At 49.4% G+C, this 22641-nt stretch overlaps 1 protein-coding gene across 1 annotated transcript in view; it reads left to right on the top strand.

Annotated features, from left to right (window-relative positions):
- The window catches only part of LOC140430973 (inactive serine protease PAMR1-like), a 355125-nt gene that overhangs the window by 224305 nt on the left and 108179 nt on the right, over window positions 1–22641 (top strand). Inside the window, exon 9 of the mRNA XM_072518823.1 lies at window positions 58–264. Coding sequence (XP_072374924.1) covers window positions 58–264 — 207 coding nt within the window. The remainder of the gene's footprint in view (window positions 1–57; window positions 265–22641) is intronic.

Here is a 22641-nt window from a genome sequence, read left to right as displayed (position 1 = left end):
AATAAATAAAAACTGGAGTTATTCCGACCTGTACAAAACTTTGATCTTTAATTCCAGAGAGTAAGCGCTGCACTGATCCTGGTGTACCAATCAACGGGCAACAAAGAATTCTCCCAGGAAGTGGGCACATAAACCAGGGCTATGCGACTGTGGGCACCGTTGTGCAGTTCACCTGTGATTATTTGTTCCTTCTGAGTGGGAGTGCACAGAGAACCTGCCAAGAGGATGGAACATGGACAGAGAAGCACCCCGTCTGCACAAAAGGTAACACGGTGAAACCCTTTTGTTGTCAGGCTGAAACACTGGAGTGAAGAAATTAATCTGTTTCTAACCCCCAGCATTTTAATTATTTTCATCTAATAACTCCTGATTTCAAATAATATGGTGTACTTTTGGGTGTAGAGCTCAGTTACCCAGCAGTTGAGTCTAAATATGGTATAAATGTCAAATCTCACAAAAGGGAAATCAACTGCTTCGGGTTACTGAACACTTCCATGGACATTTGATCTTCGGTTGAGATTTTCTATCTTGGGACATCTTATGGGTGATGAATGTGTTTAAAGAGCAAGGGTAGAAACCTTTGAGCTTATTCTGACTAGTCATTGACCTAACATCATTTCCCACAGCTCTTAATACTTTTGATCAATAAAAATGTTTTGATCTCAGATTTACAATTCAAAATTGATCAAGTGTAAAGTGCCATTTGTGGGGGAGAGTTTTCTAATTCTGCTACTTTTACAAACCATTGTCTCGAGATGTGTTTCCGAACTTCACTCCTTAGAGATCTGAATCTCATTTATAGGCTCCTGGTTCGAGATTTCCCAATCTGTGAAAATCATTTCTGTCCATCTACCCGGTTAGTTGTCTTGAAAGTTTCAATGAAATCACTTCTTAAGTTTGTAAATTCTAGGGAATGCAATCCTAATTTGTACAGTGCCTCCTCATAATTTAATCTTTGGAGTACAAGTATCATTCTGGTAAATATATGCTCCTCTGAGGCCAATATATTCTTTCTAAGGTGCAGTGCTCAGGACTGAACACAGACTTCGGGTTTGCTCTAACCAGGGTTTTGTTTCGTTAAATATACCTTCTGCCTCCCTTCAGTCTATCCTCTAGATTTAAAGGCCAACATTGCATTCACTTTTTAAGTTATTTTCTGTCTGTGACATTTTTAATGATTCATATATATGGACTCTTAAGTTTCTTTGAACCTCCACTGTTTCTAGCTTCTCACCATTTTGAACGTACTCTGATTTATGTTCAAAGTGGATGACCTACACTTGTCTATATTGAATTCCATTTGCCAGTGTTGTCAATTCACTTAATCTATTAATATTGTGTAGTTATTTTCTGCTTCCATCTGCACTGCTTATAATGCAGCCTATCTTTGTGTCATTAACAAATTTAGATACGTGGTTCTCTGCCCTGTCATCTAACCCATTACAAAATTAAGTTAATAATATTTATTAATAAGCAATAATCCATATTTAGTTAACAGTCTAGCAGTGTGTGAGCATTTATCTAATAGGGATCATAATATGATCAACATCAACATGGGTGGTGGTGGGGGCGGAGATTTTCCACCTCTGATTTTGGGGGAAGGGGGGATGGGAATAGCACTTCATTTTGGGGGGAGGGGTATGGGAATGGCGGTGGTGGGGGGTAGAGAGTCGCACAGAAATTCTAACACGTTTTTTATGCTGGCAGGATTTCTCCGATCAGTTGGTCCTGCCCACACCAATAATGCAATGGCAAGCCTGAGTTTAAAAGTCATGGTTGTAATTTGCATATATTTAAATATGATTATCAGGTCTGATATTTCATCCACGTTAAATTGTCCATTCATGTCGGCATGCCCTCACGCTGACGTGAATTATGACAGATCCTCCATGACATGCACCTGGTGAGCAGAACCCGATGCACAGGTGGGTACAGCCCATGGAGAGTGCGGGTCATGCCCAGGCACTTCCTCCGACACTGCCCAGTTACTTACCCCAGGCAGCGCCATGAAGACAGTGCTGGGGCAGTGCCCTGGGGGCAGTACCAGGGCTGTGTTCCGTGGTGGGGACCCTCCTTGTGGTGTTTGGGATTGAGTTCTATAGCAGAAGTGGCGGTGGGGGGGAAGAGGTCATGGAGGGGGGAATGGGGTTGATGGTTCTGCGGTTGAGGGGAGGGGTTGTTCCACAGGGGAGTGGGATTTCTATTTTTCTTTTAAATCGGGGCACCATTTTTAAAATTGCTGATGGGGCAGACTCAATCAGAGCCCGCTCTGTCAGTGCTATGCCTTGGGATCCGCCTGTTACATTTTGTTTTGTCCATCAGATTAAAAATACGGTGGGAAGACCCACCAATGTCACCAGAAGACTACCCTCCGCTTGTCCCACCTGAGCTGACACTTTGCCAAAAAACGGCAAAACTCCTCCCATATTGTTTGAAAGGGAGGAATTGAAAACAACTGCTAGGGTTCTCAGTTTAGATAAGGCTGCCTTCAATGCATGAATTAATAGGCTGCAATATCCGCTTGGGAGACTTGGAAGACTAAGTGTTGTTGCTGCCGGAACTGAATAGCATATGATTTGCATTTCCATTGGCGGTGCTATTCATTCAGCGATTCAGGACATGCAAATTGCCAGCACTCTGCCCACTTGAATTGAGAGCAATTCCCATTTCTGCTGGCATCTAATTTTCTGGGGCCAGAATTAGCACTGAAGTGCCTGACCAGCTGGAGCTGCTTATGGGCACTCCACTCCCCACACACTCCCATTCCAGCCAAGTAGATGGCAAGAAGGAGACCTGCCCACACACTTTCGGGAAAGTGAAAAGAATAGAATGCTGGATGCTGTGGAGGAGAGGAGGGTCATCCTCTTCGCCATGGTGAGGCAGAGGCTCAAGCCAGCCATCATCAACAACCTGGGAGGAGATGGCAATGGCGGCCAGTGCTGGCAGCCTCACTAGAAGGACCAGAACCCAGTGCTGCAAAAAATGAATGACCTCCTCAGAGCAGCTCGGATGAGTCACCATCTCTGTGCCTTTGGCATCACTCCACAATCCCCTAGAGGCCAACAACACCTCACCTGCCTGCATCTTCCTTACAACCTACCCTCCACCAAACCCCAACACATACTGCCCTCTTTGGCCAGGAGCCTTGCATACACATGTCACCAGTTACAGACCCCCGCCTAGATCTCGCCTCCCAGCATCTCATTATGTCCTTTCTGTGTTCCCTAGGATAAGGTGGCCCATAATAAGTGTGAGTCAAAAGACTGGAGGGGACATCCCTGAACAGTGGATCCACACCCCAGCCGAAAAGGGCAGTGGAGCTAGCTGGCGAGGGCAAGGAAAGGGCAGTGGCTGACACGGTGGTCGGCATGTGACAAACAAGTGAGAGCCCAATGCAAAGCTGATATCCCATAGCAAGTGACTTACCCGTCTCCCACAGATCACTGCTTCCCAAGATATCACCATGTCTTTTGTATTGCAGGACCACCATCAGATGAGACCGGGACGTCTGGGGTCACTACCCCCCAGCCACATCCCCAGCCAACCCTGGAGCACCAGTCCAGGGAAAACACTTGCATCTCGTCACTGCTGTCATCTGCACCCTCCACCATTGCAGAAACAATCACCTTGGTGGGACATTTTAGGGAAGAGGCTCCTGGGTCACCTTCTGGTGCGCACTACACACATGCTGCAGCACATCAGGTGGAGGCAAGGACTCCCGAGGGAGCAGAGGATCACAGACCCTCCCGATCCCAGGGAACAGTTGTCATCTGTACAAGTGCCGGGCTTCTGGAGAGTATGATCCTATCAAAGGTAGAGATGCAGACACTGAGGCAAGATTTACCGGAGGGGGTGTAAGCAACTTTCCAACACCTGTAGGTACAGCTGGTGAAGTCCAACTGCCCTCAGGCACAGGAAATGTTGACGGCAATGCGTGGTACCCAGTCCAACATGAAACGGGTGGCTTCCACAGTGGAGTGCCTGGGGCAAGAAGTCATAGCCATGGGTCAAGAGGTCCAAGGCTTGGGGTACATTGTTCGGTTGATAGCGGGGGCGCAGGATAGAGGAGCCCAGCCACAGGCAGACATGACGCAGGCCCACATGGACATTGGTGCGACGCTCCAGTGCTTGGCCCATTCACAAAGGGTCATGGCTGAGGGCATCAAGAGCATTGGCCGGCTGCTTACTCACCTTAGCCAGTCACAGAAGGATATGTCACAAGCACAGAGGGACATGACCGAGGCAGTGAGAGACATGTCTCACTTGCTGAGGGACATGCCCCATTCTCAATGCTCCATGACTGAGGGCATAGAGACCATGGCTCAGATGAAGTCGGGCTTCGAGGACATGCAGCGCCAGGTGATGGTGGAGCCTCCGAAGCAAACTCTGGCCTCACTACCTTCCTATGGAGTTGCCCAGGGGCCATCAAGCAGCCCGAGGGAGGAGGAAGTGATGGGGATGATGTGATGGGGCAGGACCCCCATGACACATGAACGTTGCACATGGTGTCACCTTCAGCAAGAAGTGGCAAACTATGGGGCCAGAAGTGTGAGCCTGCCTTGTATGACAGCTTCCCCAGTGTGTGAGCCCTAATCATTCACCATCTCCAGTCAAAGGGTTGACTCTTGGGTGACAAAAGTTACCCACTGAGGTCATGGCTCTCCCCCACCCCCCCCCCCCCTGCCCCCAACCCTCCCAAGGATATATGGGCCTGTGAAATGGATTGGCCAGCACACATGCTAGGATCACCTGGGAGGACAGTGGAATGTGATCCTAATGACAGGAGTCAGCATTTGTCAAATGATGAGGAGCACCAGAGCTCACCTTACAGTGAGTCGTCATCATCTTCTGACCCATGGACAAGACCTGCTGATACGGCCAACCCAGGGCCAACACCCTGTAGTGATGCTGGTGGAACCCTCAGAGGGGCAGGTGGCGCTGTGGTAGTGGGAAGGAGTGGAAGGCTAGGAGCAAGGTGGAGTGAAGGACTGAAGGAGAAGGGGTGAGTGGTTATGGGGAAGGGGCCTCATTTTGAAGGCGGGGCTGAAGAGGTGGGACAGGGCAATGGAGCTGCCGGTGGCTAGGCTTTTTAGTTGGAAAATCGGGAGCTGATGAGGGTGTCCTATGTGCGACGGCCCTGGAGCACACGTTGGGCGGTGTCGTGGAAATTATAATAAAGACAAATTCCTCGAGGTTCGATTTAAGGAAATGTATTTACACAAATATATTTGCGGTGAGAGAGTGTTCCAGCTGCAAGCCAGGGCACTGCACTCTGAGATTCGATTGAAGAAAGCATATTTTTAAAGTCTGAAATAACAGCTTGAAGTAAACAGCCATGTTTATATTAAAAAGACCTTGGAAAGTACGTAAGATGAAATACGTACTACATATGTTCTTGCCTTTGGCTAAAAACAACTCGAGTACGCATTTTGTTATCTTTCGGAGGACAATGCGTTTTCATAATAAGGCCGAGACCAAACTATTAAGCAGTATTTCGTTTGTTACCTGACTTACTTATTTTCGTTCAAAAGTAGTGTTGAACTATAGTCAAGCATTTCCCAGCATGCTTCTAAGTTGGCAATTCATTCATTTCCCTTCCACAATTCCCTCCTTGGTGATTTTTTGATCAACACCTTTTTGTAAATTATCGTGTCCTCCGTAGAGAAGGGTGGTTTATAATGTAAGGGGAACGGACGTATGACAGTTCCCTGCGTGTTATGAGCTGGTAGCAAGGAGGCAAGGCGGCTAGGGCTGTTCCCGTGTTAGTGCAATAAAAATATCTTGCGCAACATTAAAACAGTAACCATTCGACAATCAAGAGTACAATGGTGATTATAATCCAGAACACGATCCTCTGTTCTGACGATCCTACCATCCAAAGCCAAAGTCCCATCCCTCATTTTCATGTAATCTTGTCACCTTTCTACGAATATGATCCACCAGATTATCAATTTTTCTGAGTTATCAGGGATGTATGTGCAACAGTCACTTCCAATCAGGGCACAAGTGCCTCCCTTTTCAGCTCACAAGAAACCAAGAGCCATTCTATTCTGCAGGGCAACCGCTCTTGCAGCGATCATCTCAGTTTCTATCTGATTAACAGCTTCTGCAGTGTCATTAGCTACCTGCTCAAGGATGTCTCGTAGTTCGCGTAGTTCGTATGCCTTCGTGGCTATTCCTAACGGTGGTATCATTATTCCCAGCATTTGTGCCCATGTCATAATACTTTGTGTTGTCCTGTGGTGGGAATGGTCCTGCAATTGCTGAATGCGATGCACATAAGGGACTACCTATCCCAAATAGCAGGAGCCGTCCCAATTATCTGGTAATCAAGCCACAGATAAAATACGTGCCGTTATATGCCATCAGGTTTCCTCTGCTATCAGTCATCATTAGACTAATCGATTCTCTTCCCAGGAGCCTCCACTAGTTTGATTTTCAACTCTTGACCAATCAAAGATGAATAGTCCTTTAGCTGTAAGGTGGAACATAGGGGGTTGCCAATTCAAGGTCTGATCACATTGACTCGTGCCTACTGAGTGGGTCCCATATGTTTTATGATTCTTAAAGCATATACTTCCTTTTGGGACTCCAGTATAATTGGGAAGGATCAACCAGGGCGGTTGACATGTTACAATAAACCTAGGCCCCCACCATTCCTCAAACCTATTCATATCGTATCCAGCTAATCTCCAATCTAACATATTTTGTGTATCTTCACCACGTCCTGTATTATCTCTTCTTAGAGCCCATTCTGCTATCTCTTTACTGGTGAATGGGATAGGTCTCACAGGGATGCTCTCCCCCGAGCATCTGGGAATTTGTGTACAAACCCAACAACTGAATTTATTTACCCTCTCTGCATATGAGTGAGGCATGTATATTAAGGTGTTAGTATGCAATTTACCCTCTACATGATGTTGGATTAATATGATAATACATAAGAACAGTAGCGGCGTCATTCTCTTCAGGTCAGCGTTTCGCTAGTACTCTCAAAGTTCCACATGATGTAGTTTACACGTGTTGCGTGGATCCCATCTGGCTTATCTTTTACTTTAACGGCTGTTCGGATTGTTAGCAGAACTTGGTAGGGTCCATTCCACCTAGGAAAAAAAGAATCTTTGTTTAGTGCTTTCACATACACTTGATCTCCAGGTTTAAAGGGTGTGTATTTCCCTCTTTTGGATGCATCTGAGCCTTGTCGTGTTGGGTGTTCCGATGCACAAATGATCCAACACGGCTGTAGATGGTACAACTCTGTTTTATTGTCTTAAACAACAACAACTACTAACTGCTGGCTGAGGTTCGTGCTTCACCAGCTAACCTGTGGACCCAGCCCTATCACTATCTTGGTGAGGCGCTCAGCACATGGTCTATGTCTGAGTGGCACGCTGTGAGCTCTGTGCTCTGAGCTATCTCCTGGTAGAAAGAGCGGGAACTGTGGTGTTCCCTGTTTTATAGTGCGTGTGCTCTCACTGGTGATTGGCTGCGATGTTATGTGTGTGCTGGTTGGTCCATCCACCTGTCCATCAGTGTGTGTGATTGCACCATGATATGCTGATGTGGATAACATGACATCCCCCTTTTCACAAGGATATGTGCCTACATGCTAATAAATAGAAGTGTGTACTGAGTGCATCTGAGTATGTGTGTGCAATATTTACAACATGTACATGAGGCTAAACTATATACATAGGAAGGTGTCAGGTGCAACATAGCAATGAGGTTGTACCACAAACAAAACAAGTGCAATCATCAAACATCGAAAGAGAACTCCTGGAACGACAAGAAAGAAACACTAACATTATAGCACAACAATTCAGTGAGTCCAATTTGCAAACAGGTTCATAAGTCCAGTCTATTAGGTGGGCGACGGATTCGGGTTGACCGCCTCAAGGGTGCGTCAGGATCCACCGGCTGAGGAATGGGCCTGGCCACGGGCGAGAGAGGAATAGGCAGAGTGGCAGGAAGCTCAACGAAGTCGACATCAGGGACAACAGGAGGGCGTGGCACCGGTGCATGAACTCGTAGCGAACGCGGAACCAGACGAAGGGCCCGCCGATTACGTCGGCGAATGGAGCCATCAGGCATGTGAACCAGGAACGAGTGGGGAGCCACGTGGCAAAGAACCTCGGCGGTTGCCGACCAGCCACCCTCCGGTAGGTGTATGCGGACACTGTCTCCAGGCGCCAGGGCAGGAAGATCAGTTGCCCGAGCGTCATGTGCCACCTTCTGCTGAGCACGCTGTTGTTGCATCCTTCGCAGCACTGGAGCATTGTCGGGTTCAGGAACATGAATGGACGGCACAGTGGTCCTGAGGGTGCGACCCATCAACAGCTGGGCTGGCGAGAGGCCCGTGGACAGTGGGGCCGAGCGATAGGCCAGCAGGGCTAAACAGAAGTCAGATCCGGCATCAGCAGCCTTGCAGAGGAGCCGCTTCACAATGTGGACGCCCTTTTCCGCTTTGCCATTCAACTGAGGATGCAAGGGACTGGACGTCACGTGCGTGAAGTTGTATGAAGTGGCAAAGGAAGACCATTCTTGGCTCGCAAAGCAAGGCCCGTTGTCAGACATGACGGTGAGCGGAATTCCATGGCGAGCAAAGGTTTCTTTGCATGCCCGGATGACAGCTGATGACGTTGTGTCGTGCAGGTGTATGACTTCCGGATAATTTGAGAAGTAGTCAATCATAATAATGTAGTCCCTGCCGAGCGCATGAAAGAGGTCCACGCCCACCTTCCCCCAGGGGGACGTGACCAACTCATGGGGCTGAAGAGTCTCAGTGTGTTGCGCCGGCTGAAACCTTTGGCAGATGGGGCAGTTGAGCACCATGTTGGCGATGTCGTCGCTGATGCCCGGCCATTACACAGCCTCTCGGGCCCTCCGCCTGCACTTTTCAACTCCGAGATGGCCTTCGTGCAGTTGTTCGAGGACAAGCCGGTGCATGCTGTGTGGGATCACAATTCGGTCTTACTTCAAGAGGACACCATCAATGACGGCCAAGTCGTCCCGGACATTATAAAATTGTGGGCACTGCCCCTTGAGCCACCCTTCCGTCATGTGGCGCATTATATGCTGTAGAAGGGGGTCAGCCGCAGTCTCACGGCGAATGTGGGCCAGACGTGCGTCAGTGGCCGGCAGATTGGCCGATGTGAAGGCTACTTGTGCGTCGACCTGACAAACGAACCCCTCCGATTCGGGCGGTGTGTTAACCGCCCTGGACAGAGCATCTGCGATTATGAGGTCCGTCCCTGGGGTGTAGACAAGTTGGAAGTTGTACCTCTGGAGCTTGAGCAGAATGTGCTGGAGGCGAGGGGTGATATCGTTGAGGTCCTTCTGAATGATGCCGACCAGGGGGCGATGGTCGGTCTCCACAGTGAACTGCGGAAGACCATACACATAATCGTGAAATTTGTCGATGCTGGTCAACAAGCCTAGGCACTCCTTTTCAATCAGCGCATAACGCTGTTCTGTGGGGGTCATGGCCCGCGAGGCATAGGCGACCGGGGCCCATGATGCGGTGTCGTCCCATGCAGGAGTACTGTACCAATGCCGGACTGGCTGGCGTCAGTTGAGATCTTTGTTTCCCATGTGGTATCGAAAAACGCCAGTACCGGGGCGGTGGTGAGCTTGACCTTGAGCTCCTCCCATTCACTCTGGTGTGCGGGCAGCCACTGGAATTCCGTTGTCTTTTTGACCAGGTGGCGAAGAGCCGTCGTGTGCGAAGCAAGGTTAGGAATAAACTTCCCCAGGAAGTTGACCATCCCGAGAAAGCGCAGCACTGCCTTCTTGTCTGCCGGCTGCTGCATGGCTGCGATGGCTGCCACTTTGTCGGCATCCGGCCGCACCCCTGACCGGGAGATGTGGTCCCCCAAAAACTATAGCTCAGTCTGGCCAAAAGAGCACTTGGCTCGGTTGAGGCGCAGGCCCTGATCTCGTATCCGTGCAAAGACACGCTGGAGACGACTGATGTGCTCCTGTGGTGTGGTGGACCAGATGATCACGTCGTCTACCTAGACGCGTACCCCTTCGATGCCCTCCATCATCTGTTCCATGATGCGATGGAACACTTCGGAGGCCGAGATGATGCCGAACGTCATCCTATTGTAGCAGTATCTGCCAAATGGAGTGTTGAAAGTGCACAGCTTCCTGCTAGACTGATCGAGTTGAATCTGCCAAAAACCCTTTGAGGCATCAAGCTTGGTGAATATTTTTGCCCGAGCCATTTCGCTCGTGATTTCTTCTCGTTTGGGTATGGGGTAGTGTTCCCTCATAATGTTACTATTCAAATCTTTTGGGTCGAGACAGATCCGGAGCGCGCCGGAGGGCTTCTTGACACACACCATGGAGCTGACCCGTGGCGTTGGCCCCATCACCCGGGAAAGCACTCCTTGGTCCTGCAGGTCCTGCAGCTGGAGGCGGTCCTTGAGTGGTGCTGGGAGTCTACGAGGTGCGTGAATGACTGGGGTGGCGTCCGGTTTGAGCTGTAGGTGTAGGGCAGTGTGCCCATGCCCTCGAAAACCTCCTGGTTGTGCACGAGGAGTGAGTGGAGCTGCGCCCTAAAGTCTGCATCCGGGAAATCGGACGTGCCTTCTGGAGACAGAGTGTGTACCCGCTGAACGAGGTGGGGGATCTTGCACGCCTGTGCGCCTAACAGAGAGTCCTTCGAGGATCCAACTATTTCAAAAGTCACTGTGGCTTTGTGTGAGTTGTGTGTAACATCGAGCTGGCAGGAACCCGTGGCCGGGATGATGTTTCCATTATAGTCAACCAGCTGACAGTGGGATGGCAGAATCGGTAGTTTAACCTTCAAGGTCTGGAAGGCTGACCATGCGAGGAGATTGGCCGAGGCACCAGTGTCCAAGCGAAATGTGATCTGTGATCGGTTGACCATTAGGGTGGCACACCACTCATCGCCCGGATCAATGCTGTGCACTGACAGCGGCTGGTGGTTCCGACTTGGGGACATCCGGTTCTTGTGGATTACCGCAATGCGGAAGGGTTCCCTGTCTTCGGTATCACTGGTCTGCATGTTGTCAGGATATGACTCAGTGTATGGGGGCTGAAGAGCCCGCACGTCCCTGCGAGGCTGGCGGAATTGTTGAGAGTTGGCAGGTTGAGCTGCTCGACAGCAGGCAGCGTAGTGGCCCATCCTGCCACAGCGGAGGCATTGTCGCGCTTTGGTTGGACATTGCCGCTTTAAATGGGCGGAGCCACTGTTGCCGCACGTCGTGACGTCATGGCGTTCGTTGCGCCACCACGCACGTGCAGTGCGGTCCTGCGTAGAGCGTGCCTGCGCATCACGTCCCTCTGCGCCATCGTCCCCTCTTTTGGCGCGTACAAGCGCGGGGGCCTCGGAAAGCGGGCGAAATGGCCGCCCTCGTCCGGGCCGCAGGCCAGGAGGAACTCGATCGACTGGACCCGCTCCACCTCGTAGGACCCCTGCCGTGCCATTTGATTTGGGAGTACCGGCTGGTCACGTTCTCGTGGAGGACACAGGTCTCGATGACAGTCGCTAGGGTGAGGCGCTTAATTTTGAGGAGCTGCTGACGCAGAGTGTCCGAGGTAACCCCAAAAACTATCTGATCCCGTATCATGGAGTCGGAGGTGGCCTCATAGCCGCAGGACTGCACAAGGATACGGAGGTGTATCAAGTAAGATTGAAAAGGCTCATCCTTACCCTGCAGGCGCTGCTGGAAGAGGTACCTCTCAAAGCTCTCATTGACTTCCACGCTGAAGTGTTCCTCGAACTTCAGAAGCACCGTCTTGTATTTTGTTTTGTCCGCGCCTTCCGCGAATGCAGGGAGTTGTAGATGTGGATGGCATGTTGCCCCGCCATGGAGAGGAGGAGGGCGATTTTCCTGGTGTCCGATGCATTCTCCCTGTCTGTGGCTTCTAGGAAGAGCTGGAAGCGCTGTTTAAACAGCTTCCAGTTGACGCCAAGATTTCCAGCGATTCGGAGCGGCTGCGGCGGGCTGATGTTTTCTATGAAGCAGGATGGCGGATTTCTGAGAGGGTGCAGGTAGGTCTCACAGTTGCTGGTTAGCTTCCACTACTGGTATCATGTCGTGTTGGGTGTTCCGATGCACAATTGATCCAACACGGCTGTAGATGGTACAACTCTGTTTTATTGTCTTAAACAATAACAACTACTAACTGCTGGCTGAGGTTCGTGCTTCACCAGCTAACCTGTGGACCCAGCCCTATCACTATCTTGGTGAGGCACTCAGCACATGGTCTATGTCTGAGTGGCACGCTGTGAGCTCTGTGCTCTGAGCTATCTCCTGGTAGAATGAGCGGGAACTGTGGTGTTCCCTGTTTTATAGTGCGTGGGCTCTCACTGGTGATTGGCTGCGATGTTGTGTGTGTGTTGATTGGTCCAACTACCTGTCCATCAGTGTGTGTGTGATTGCACCATTGTATGCTGATGTGGATATCATGACAAGCCTGTCGCACCTTTTCATGTTTTTTTTCAGCGGTTTCACATATGGCCTGGGCATATTTTAGTGATGCCTCATCTGCCCATATTAAGGCTACTACCGCTGGAGTCATTGGGGGTTTAGTTTCAATTACCATGGGACGTTCCATTAATATCTCATACGGGGTTAAACCCGTATTACGATTTCTCTGATTTCTCAGGGCATACATTACTATGGGTATGGCATCTGGCCATAGCAACCCATTTTGTTGATACACTTTTGTAACTGCAGTTTTAATTATTCCAACCACCCTTTCCACCATTCCTGAGGATTATGGCTGATATGGGATATGCAATTTCCAATCAAATCCCATGGCTTCTGTGAGGGCTTTGGTCAATTTGCTAGTGAAATGAGTTCCCCTGTCACTGTTAATACCCATTGGATTCCCAAACCTAGGTATTTTTTCCTTTAACAGAATATTTACCACTGTTTTAGCGTCATCTCTTTTGGTTGGAAAAGCCTCTACCCACCGTGAAAACATGTCCACTATCACCGATTATTCCTTTGACAAATCATACATGTGCGGGCTACTTTTTCAATTGTTACCGTAATACCTCGAACCTACCATTGTTGACATATGGCATGTGTCATTCCTCCTTTGCCCACATGAGCCTGCCCATGGGCAAGGCGCCATAATGGCAAAAACAGACTTCTGTGGCATACTGCCCGGGTATCTGGGGGGATCCAGATTTGATGATTGTCTTGATAGCAACCCGCTTTTAGCCAAGAGCGATGCTCCTGTCGGGAGGCTTGCTCCTGTGCCAGTTTTAACTTTGGTTCTGTTATGGTGGACGGAAGTTCAACTACAGTCGCTTGTAGTTGTGGCTGCTGTTTGAGAGCCACTTCCTTTGCTATTTTATCAGCAAATCTATTGCCGCATGAGACTTCATCGTCTGCAGTAGTATGCGCTTTGCACTTTAAAATGGCTATCTTGCTGGGCAGCTGAACAGCATCTAGTAAATTTAAAACCAATTTAGCATGTTTAATAGGTTGGCCGGAGGAAGTTATGAATCCCCTGTTTTTCCATAATTGGACAAAATCATGTACTACCCCAAAGCGGATCGGGAATCAGTATAAATATTGACTGTTTTATTTTTAGCTAGAATACATGCTTTAGTAAGGGCAAACTATTCGGCCGCTTGAGCAGACGTTCCCGAAGGCAGAGCAAAAGCTTCCACTACCTTGAATGGAGTTACTATTGCATAGCCAGCCAGGAGGGTCATTTTTGGTCGGTTTACTGGCCCATCGGTGAAAAAGATGATGTCTGGATTTTCTAGTGGATGACTCAATAAATCAGGTCAAGGGGTTGTGGTGCCTTCAACCAATTGTAAACAGTCATGTTCATACGGATGTTCTGCTTCCGAGGGCGCGGGTACGATTGTAACAGGGTTGACAGCTGGCACTCACTTGTAGGTAAAGTTGGTTTTAAAGAGGATTAATTCATACACAGTGCATCGAGCCGCAGTAAAATGCTGCGTTGCAGGTGAATTAAGCAGCAGCAAAACTGATTTTTCTACTATGGCCACCGTGGCTGCTACTCCTCTTAAGCAACTTGGCATGCCCTTTGCCACAGCACATAGGACCACCGAGTAATAGGCAAGGGGTCTTTTCCCTCCTCCATGCTCTTGCACCAGGACCCCTGTTGCAAATCCCGCTGCTTCGTTCACAGAAAGAGTAAAGGGCTTGCTGAAATTAGGAAGTCCCAAGGCACTAATCATGGCTTGTTTCAAGTTACGAAATGCTTGCTCCCTCTCTGGGATCCAGGTAACAACTGAAGGGGCGTCCTGTAGGGTAGCCTTGCGCAGTACTGCGTCCATCTCTCTATAGTCCGGTATCCACTGCCTGCAATAGCCCACCAGTCCGAGGAAGGTAAAGGTTTCCTTTTTCGTGCGTGGAGTTGGAACCCTTGCTGCAGCCGTATGCTTTCAGGCCCAAGCCTCCGCTGTCCTTGCTGCAGCTGAAATCCCAAATACTGAATTGTCTCCTGACAGAATTGCAGTTTGTCCATTGAGACCCTATGCCCTCTTTCTGCCAGATGTGATAATAACAAAAGGGTATTCTGTTGACACACTGGCCTTCCCTCTGAGGCTATCAATAAATCGTCATCATATTGAGGGAATGTTGAACCTGCAGACAACTGGCACTTGTCCAAGTCTCTTTTAATACTGTTAATTCTGATATGTAAAGCAAATAGATATTGACTTTCCAGGTGCAATGGTATGGAGAAAAAGGCTGAAAAAGTATCCGTTGTTGGTGGTATAGAAGACGAAATGACATTTGTGTCTGGCACCAATGGAGCAATAGTGATAACAATTTTATTGATGGCTCTGAGATCTTGTCCAAACCACCACTCGTTGGGTCTTCCTACCTTTGGAATGGGGAGTACAGGGCTGTTACAGGGGCTTTGTGTTCTCTTCAGCACCCCTTGCTGTAATAGTGCATTGACCACTCCCTCTATCCCTTTTTCTGCTTCCGGTGCCAATCTGTATAGTTTTAAGCAGGGCAGGGCAACGTTCTTCTGTAACTGCACCCTATGCGCTGGGGCAGAATGTACTTTTCCAACATGATTTTTATGTTGGGCCCATAGATGTGCCAGTACCTGGGCCAGGATTGAAGGGAGCAAGACCATAAGACATAGGAGCGGAAGTAAGGCCATTCGGCCCATCAAGTCCACTCCACCATTCAATCATGGCTGATTTCAATTCCATTTACCCGCTCTCCATAGCCCTTAATTCCTCGAGAAATCAAGAATTTATCAACTTCTGTCTTAAAGACACTCAACGTCCCGGCCTCCACCTGCCCTCTGTGGCAATGAATTCCACAGGCCCACCACTCTCTGGCTGAAGAAATTTCTCCTCATCTCTGTTCTAAAGTGACTCCCTTTTATTCTAAGGCTGTGCCCCCGGGTCCTAGTCTCCCCTGCTAATGGAAACAACTTCCCTACAGCCACCCTATCTAAGACATTCATTATCTTGTAAGTTTCTATTAGATCTCCCCTCAACCTCCTAAACTCCAATGAATATAATCCCAGGATCCTCAGACGTTCATCGTATGTTCGGCGTACCATTCCTGGGATCATCCGTGTGAATCACCGCTGGACCTGCTCCAGTGCCAGTATGTCCTTCCTGAGGTGTGGGGCCCAAAATTGCTCACAGTATTCTAAATGGGGCCTAACTAATGCTTTATAAAGCTTCAGAAGTACATCCCTGCTTTTATATTCCAAGCCTCTTGAGATGAATGACAACATTACATTTGCTTTCTTAATTACGGACTCAACCTGCAAGTTTACCTTTAGAGAATCCTGGACTAGGACTCCCAAGTCCCTTTGCACTTCAGCATTATGAATTTTGTCACCGTTTAGAAAATAGTCCATGCCTCTATTTCTTTTTCCAAAGTGCAAGACCTCGCACTTGCCCACATTGAATTTCATCAGCCATTTCTTGGACCACTCTCCTAAACTGTCTAAATCTTTCTGCAGCCTCCCCACCTCCTCCATACTACTTGCCCCTCCACCTATCTTTGTATCATCGGCAAACTTAGCCAGAATGCCCCCAGTCCCGTCATCTAGATCGTTAATATATAAAGAGAACAGCTGTGGCCCCAACACTGAACCCTGCGGGACACCACTCGTCACCGGTTGCCATTCCGAAAAAGAACCTTTTATCCCAACTCTCTGCCTTCTGCCTGACAGCCAATCGTCAATCCATGTTAGTACCTTGCCTCGAATACCATGGGCCCTTATTTTACTCAGCAGTCTCCCGTGAGGCACCTTAGCAAAGGCCTTTTGGAAGTCAAGATAGATAACATCCATTGGCTCTCCTTGGTCTAACCTATTTGTTATCGCTTCAAAGAACTCTAACAGGTTTGTCAGGCACGACCTCCCCTTACTAAATCCATGCTGACTTGTCCTAATCTGACCCTGCACTTCCAAGAATTTAGAAATCTCATCCTTAACAATGGATTCTAGAATCTTGCCATCAACCGAGGTTAGGCTAATTGGCCTATAATTTTCCATCTTTTTCCTTGTTCCCTTCTTGAACAGGGGGGTTACAACAGTGATTTTCCAATCCTCTGGGACTTTCCCTGGCTCCAGTGACTTTTGAAAGATCATAACTAATGCCTCCACTATTTCTTCAGCTATCTCCTTGAGAACTCTAGGATGTAGTCCATCTGGGCCCGGAGATTTATCAATTTTTAGACCTCTTAGTTTCTCTAGCACTTTCTCCTTTGTGATGGCTACCATATTCAACTCTGCCCCCTGACTCTCCGGAATTGTTGGGATATTACTCATGTCTTCTACTGTGAAGACTGACACAAAGTACTTATTTAGTTCCTCAGCTATTTCCTTGTCTCCCATCACAAAATTACCAGCGTCATTTTGGAGCGGCCCAATGTCTACTTTTGCCTCCCGTTTGTTTTTAATGTATTTAAAGAAACTTTTACTATCATTCCTAATGTTACTGGCTAGCCTACCTTCATATTTGATCCTCTCTTTCCTTATTTCTCTCTTTGTTATCCTCTGTTTGTTTTTGTAATGAATGGCTCTCTTGGGGAGGTTGTTGTATTTCAAATGTAGCGGGCCCTTGTTCCTCTTTCCAGATCACTTTGCCCTCCTGTTTGCCATAAAATTCTATCAGGCAATTTTGTCCGTCCATTTCAATATAAATCCCATGTATTACTTTTTTCCTTTAGCCTCTTTGATCACTTCTCCTATTTGCTTTGCCTTGGCGGGATGTCTTATGGCCAATGTTAAATGGGTTCTGAAGTTAAATCCATCCTAAAAAGGTCCCTCTGACTATGGGTCAACTGTACTAACATTCCTAATCCCACAATACCGAAAAATCAAAAGGAGTGATATGCAATGAGGTCATCTTTCCTAAGTGACTTTGCGTTTGTAAATTGTATGCGTGCTCATCCTCACGAGCATACCAAGCCGTGCAATGGGTCACGATATTCTCTCAGCTGGACTCTATCACATGTTTTAATAGTTGTGCCCAAGGGTCTTTAACTTTTTGTAAGACTTCCTGCAATTTTTTTTTAACAGTGGTACTGTAAGGGTTAACGTTCAGCTGCCAGCATACAACACAAACACAGAGCGATCGGGCGCAGGCTCAGAAGTTATTACATTTTGCAGCTGGTGAGCTCGTATTTGAGACAGTTCTATAAACATTCCATTATCAATGCAATGTATTACCGATCCTAATTTGCAGAGTGTCTGTCTGCCTAATAGGGGAAGGTGTCGCTAGGTGGGGTACATCCTTCCTGGGGGTTAAATGCTTCTTGGCCCCTTGCATGATAGCCTCTTTCCCTCTATTTGCTAACCAGTGTTCGAGGGACTCATTTCCTTCATTCAAATGATTACCATTATTTGGAACCCAGCCCCCATTTATGCCGGGTGGGACTGCAATCCCATCCTTCAAAGCTGGCCAAGATGCACCATACGAGTATTTTAGAAGCAGCAAATCATCCCCTGGGAGGGGGATATAAATACCAGACATTTAAGTCAATTTCCAATGATTGATTTTATAGGCATTAGCTATTCTTAGAGACGTATATTTTTCTTCGTCAGTTCAGAAAAGGTCAACTGTCTGCTGAAATGGTTAATGTTTCCTGCAGAACCTAAGGGGGCGGAGAACTTGGAATGATGCCATTTACATCTTTTCACGAAATCTAAAAACTTTTTTTTAAATAAATAATTTTATTGAGGTATTTTTGGCATATAAAACAATGACATTGTATAGTACCGTACAAAAGGAAAAGCAAATAACACATAGTGCAAACCACGACTCCCTTCTTGCAAGGACCTGCCTACACCACCCCCTACTCTACACTACCCTAGCCCCCCCCAACCTCCCTGCTGATGATTAATTCTCCGCGAAGAAGTCAATGAATGGCTGCCACCTCCGGGCGAACCCCGATAATGAATCCCTCAAGGCCAACGTAACCTTTTCTAGAGCGAGAAAGCTTGCCATGTCCGATAGCCATGCTTCGGTCTTCGGGGGCTTTGAGTCCCTCCATGCCAACAGTATTCGTCGCTGGGCTACCAGGGAAGCAAAGGCTAAGATGTCGGCCTCCTTCTCCTCTTGGACTCCCGGGTCCTCCGACACCCCAAAGATTGCCACCTCAGGACTCATTACCACCCCAGTTTTCAAAACCCGGGACATGATGTCCGCGAATCCCTGCCAGTACCCCCTGAGTCTATGGCACGACCAGAACATGTGCACGTGATCAGCCGGGCCACCGGCGCATCTGGCACACTTGTCCTCCAGCCCGGAAAATTTACTCACCCGGGCCACCGTCATGTGGGCCCGGTGCACGACCTTAAACTGGATCAGACTGAGCCTGGCACACGTTGCGGACGTGTTTACTCTGTCCAGAGCTTCTGTCCAAATACCGTCCTTCATCTCCCCCCCGAGCTCCTCTTCCCTCTTAAGCTTCAGGTCATCAGTCTGTGTATCCTCTGCTCCCATTAGTTCTTTGTAAATATCTGAGACTCGACTCTCACCTACCTCTCCCCTAGAAACTACCCTGTCCTGCCTCCCCTTCGGCGGGAGGCGTGGGAAGGACGGCACCAGTCTGCGCACGAAATCCTGCACCTGTAAGTATCTAAAGTCATTCCCTCCCGCCAGCCCAAACTTCTCTTCCAACGCCCTCATGCTCGGAAAGCTCTCTTCCAGGAACAGATCACCCACCCTCACAATCCCCGCCTTCCGCCTCAGTCGATACCCACCGTCCATGTTCCCCCAGGGCAAATCAGTGATTGCCGCAGATTGGTGTCCACACCGATGCTCTCACTTCCCCTATATGCCTCTTCCACTGGCCCCAGATCCGCAAAGCCGCCACCACGATAGGGCTGGTGGAGTACCGCGCCGGCGGGAGCGGCAGAGGCGCCAGTAACCAGGGCCGCCAAACTCGTGCCCCTGCACGAAGCAGCCTCCATCCACTCCCAGACTGACCCCGTGCCCACCATCCATTTCCTTATCATCGCTATGTTGGCCGCCCAGTAGTAATTACTAAAGTTCGGCAACGCCAGCCCCCCTTCCCCTCTGCTCCTTTCGAGCATCACCTTCCTCACCCACGGGGACTGCCCTGCCCAGACAAATCCCAGGATAATTTTATTCAGCCTCTTAAAGAAGGACCTCGGGATGAAAATGGGGAGACACTGAAATATGAACAAGAACCTCGGGAGAATCGTCATCTTAACAGTCTGCACCCTCCCCGCTAGTGACAGCGGGAGCGCATCCCAGATCCGAACCTCCTCCCTCACTCGTTCCACCAATCGGGACAGGTTGAGCTTATGCAACCTGCCCCAGTCCCGTGCCACCTGTATCCCCAAGTATCTAAAGCTTTCTCCTACCAGCCTGAACAGCAACCCCTTCAGCCTACTCTCCTGCCCCCTCGCCTGAATTACGAACAACCCGCTCTTAGCCATGTTCAATTTATATCCTGAAAACTGGCCAAATTCCCTCAGGATTTCCATGATGCCGTCCATCCCCACCATTGGGTCTGCTACATATAACAACAGGTCATCCGCGTATAACGAGACTTTATGTTCCACTCTTCCCCCGGACCAGCCCTTTCCAGTCCTTTGAAGCTCTCAGAGCAATTGCCAGCGGCTCTATGGCCAGCGCGAACAGCAGTGGGGAGAGAGGGCAACCCTGTCTTGTCCCGCGGTGCAGTCTGAAGCAATCTGATGTTACACTAGCCTCTGGGCCCTGGTATAACAGCCTAACCCAGTCAATGAACCCCTCCCCGAACCGAAACCTTCCCAGCACCTCCCACAGATAGTCCCACTCGACCCGGTCGAAAGCCTTTTCCGCATCCATAGCAATCACTATCTCTGCCTCCCTGCTCTCCGGGGGCATCATGATCACATTAAGCAGCCTTCTTAGATTGGCCGCCAGTTGCCTACCCTTTACGAACCCAGTTTGGTCCTCCACAATTACGTCCGGTACACAGTCCTCAATTCTAGTCGGCAAGATCTTGGCCAGTAACTTAGCGTCTGCGTTGATCAAAGAGATCGGCCTATACGACCCACAGGCTTCCGGGTCTTTATCCCGTTTCAGAATAAGCGAAATAGTGGCCTGCGACATCGTCGGGGGTAGGACCCCTCTGACTCTTGCCTCGTTGAAAACCCTGAACAGTACTGGTCCCACTATCTCTGCAAACCTTTTGTAAAACTTCACCGGATACCCATCCGGCCCCGGGGCTTTACCCGACTGCATGACCTTCAGGCCCCCCAGCACCTCTTCGATCCCAACCAGGGCCCCCATTCCGTCTACCAACCCCCTACCCACTCTTGGGAAGGTCAGTCCGTCCAGAAATCGTCTCATCCCCTCCGGTCCCCTGGGGGGTTCCGAAGTGTATAGCTCACTATAAAAGTCCCTAAACACCTTGTTCAGCTCTGCCGGGTCCCCAACCAGATTTCCCTCCTCATCCGCTATCCTTCCTATCTCCCTAGCTGCTTCTCTCTTCCTTAGTTGTTGCACGAGCATGCTGCTGGCCTTCTCTCCATGCTCATATATCGCGCCTTTTGCCTTTCTGAGCTGCTGTACAGCCTTGCCTGTAGTCAGCACTCCGAACTCGGCCTGCAGCCTCTGTCGTTTCCTGAGTAACTCTGGCCTCGGGGACTCCGCGTAGCTCCTGTCCGTCCGTAACATTTCCTGAACCAGTCGGTCCATTTCAGCCCTGTTTATCCTGTCCCTATCGTCCCGGATTGAGATCAGCTCCCCTCTCACCACTGCCTTCAGTGCCTCCCAGAGCACTGCTGCTGAGACTTCTACGGTATCATTTACCTGCAGGTAATTCTGCATGCATCTCCTGAGTCTCTCACACACCGCCTCGTCCGCAAGCAGTCCAACTTCCAAACTCCATTGTGGGCGCTGGAAGCTAACCTTACAAATCCGTAGGTCTACCCAATGCGGAGCATGGTCCGTTCTGGCAATTGCCGAATATTCTGCCCCCACCGTCCCGACCAGCAAGTCCCTACTCATGACAAAGAAATCAATTCGGGAATACACCTTATGGGCGTGGGACTAGTACGAAAACGCCCTCGCCGACGGCCGGCTAAATCTCCACGGATCAGCTCCCCCCATTTACTCCATGAACCCTCTCAGTTTCTTTGCCATCGCTGGCAACCTGCCCGTTTTTGAAGACGACCGATCCAAGCTCGGGTCCAGGACTGTGTTAAAGTCCTCACCCATGATCAGTTTGCGTGAGTCTAAGTCGGGGATCTTACCTAGCAACCTCCTGATAAAATCCACATCGTCCCAATTAGGGGCATACACACTGACCAAGACTACTCTCACCCCTTGGAGCTTACCCCTAACCATAACAAATCTGCCGCACCCGTCCGCAACTGCACCCTCTGCCTCAAATTGAACACTTTTATTAATCAGGATCGCACCCCCCTAGTCTTAGTGTCGAGCCCCGAATGAAAGACCTGACTAACCCAGCCCTTCCTCAACCTAACCTGGTCTACCACTTTCAGGTGCGTCTCCTGCAGCATGACTAAGTCTGCCTTCAGAACCCGCAAATGTGTGAACACACACGCCCTCTTCATTGGCCCATTTAGCCCTCTAACATTCCAGGTGATCGGCTTGGTTGGGGGGCACTTCACCCCCCCTTTGCCAATCAGCCATCTCCTTTCCTTGGCCAGCTGCCCCAGCCATGTGTCGCGCTTCCTCTGGCCCGCCTCCTGGCCGGCTCCACCCATGACCTCCTCACTGTTGCCATGTCCAGTTTCCATCCTCGTCAGCAGATCAACTTCCCCCCCTAGTAACACCATCCTCCCACCTAACCCCTGCTCTAGTCTAACTGTATGAATCCCCCCCCACCTGGCTTCCGTTGACTAGCCCACCCAGCTCGCCTGGTGGCTCCCCGCTTCGGCACCAGCGCGTCTCTCACCCATTGTTCCCTGGCTCCCCTCCCCCCGGCCCATCCATACCACTGCCCCAAACCAGCCCTGCTTAAACACACACTCGATACAAGTCAAAGACATCCCCTACAATAGTGCAATTTAGATCAAACAGATAGAGATAAGAACTACCAGGCACTCTCAGCCCTTCCCCTCCACACACAGAAAAAGATTGCGAAAAATTATCCCGAAACCCTCATCATAACCCCACCTTTTAAACTATTTTCTTTTTTATTTATTTCTTTT

The sequence above is a fragment of the Scyliorhinus torazame genome, chromosome 10, assembly GCF_047496885.1.
Source record: "Scyliorhinus torazame isolate Kashiwa2021f chromosome 10, sScyTor2.1, whole genome shotgun sequence".
NCBI classification, from domain to species: domain Eukaryota; kingdom Metazoa; phylum Chordata; class Chondrichthyes; order Carcharhiniformes; family Scyliorhinidae; genus Scyliorhinus; species Scyliorhinus torazame.
The sequence above is the reverse complement of the archived record's forward strand: the minus strand, read 5'-3'. Positions and strand labels throughout refer to the sequence as shown.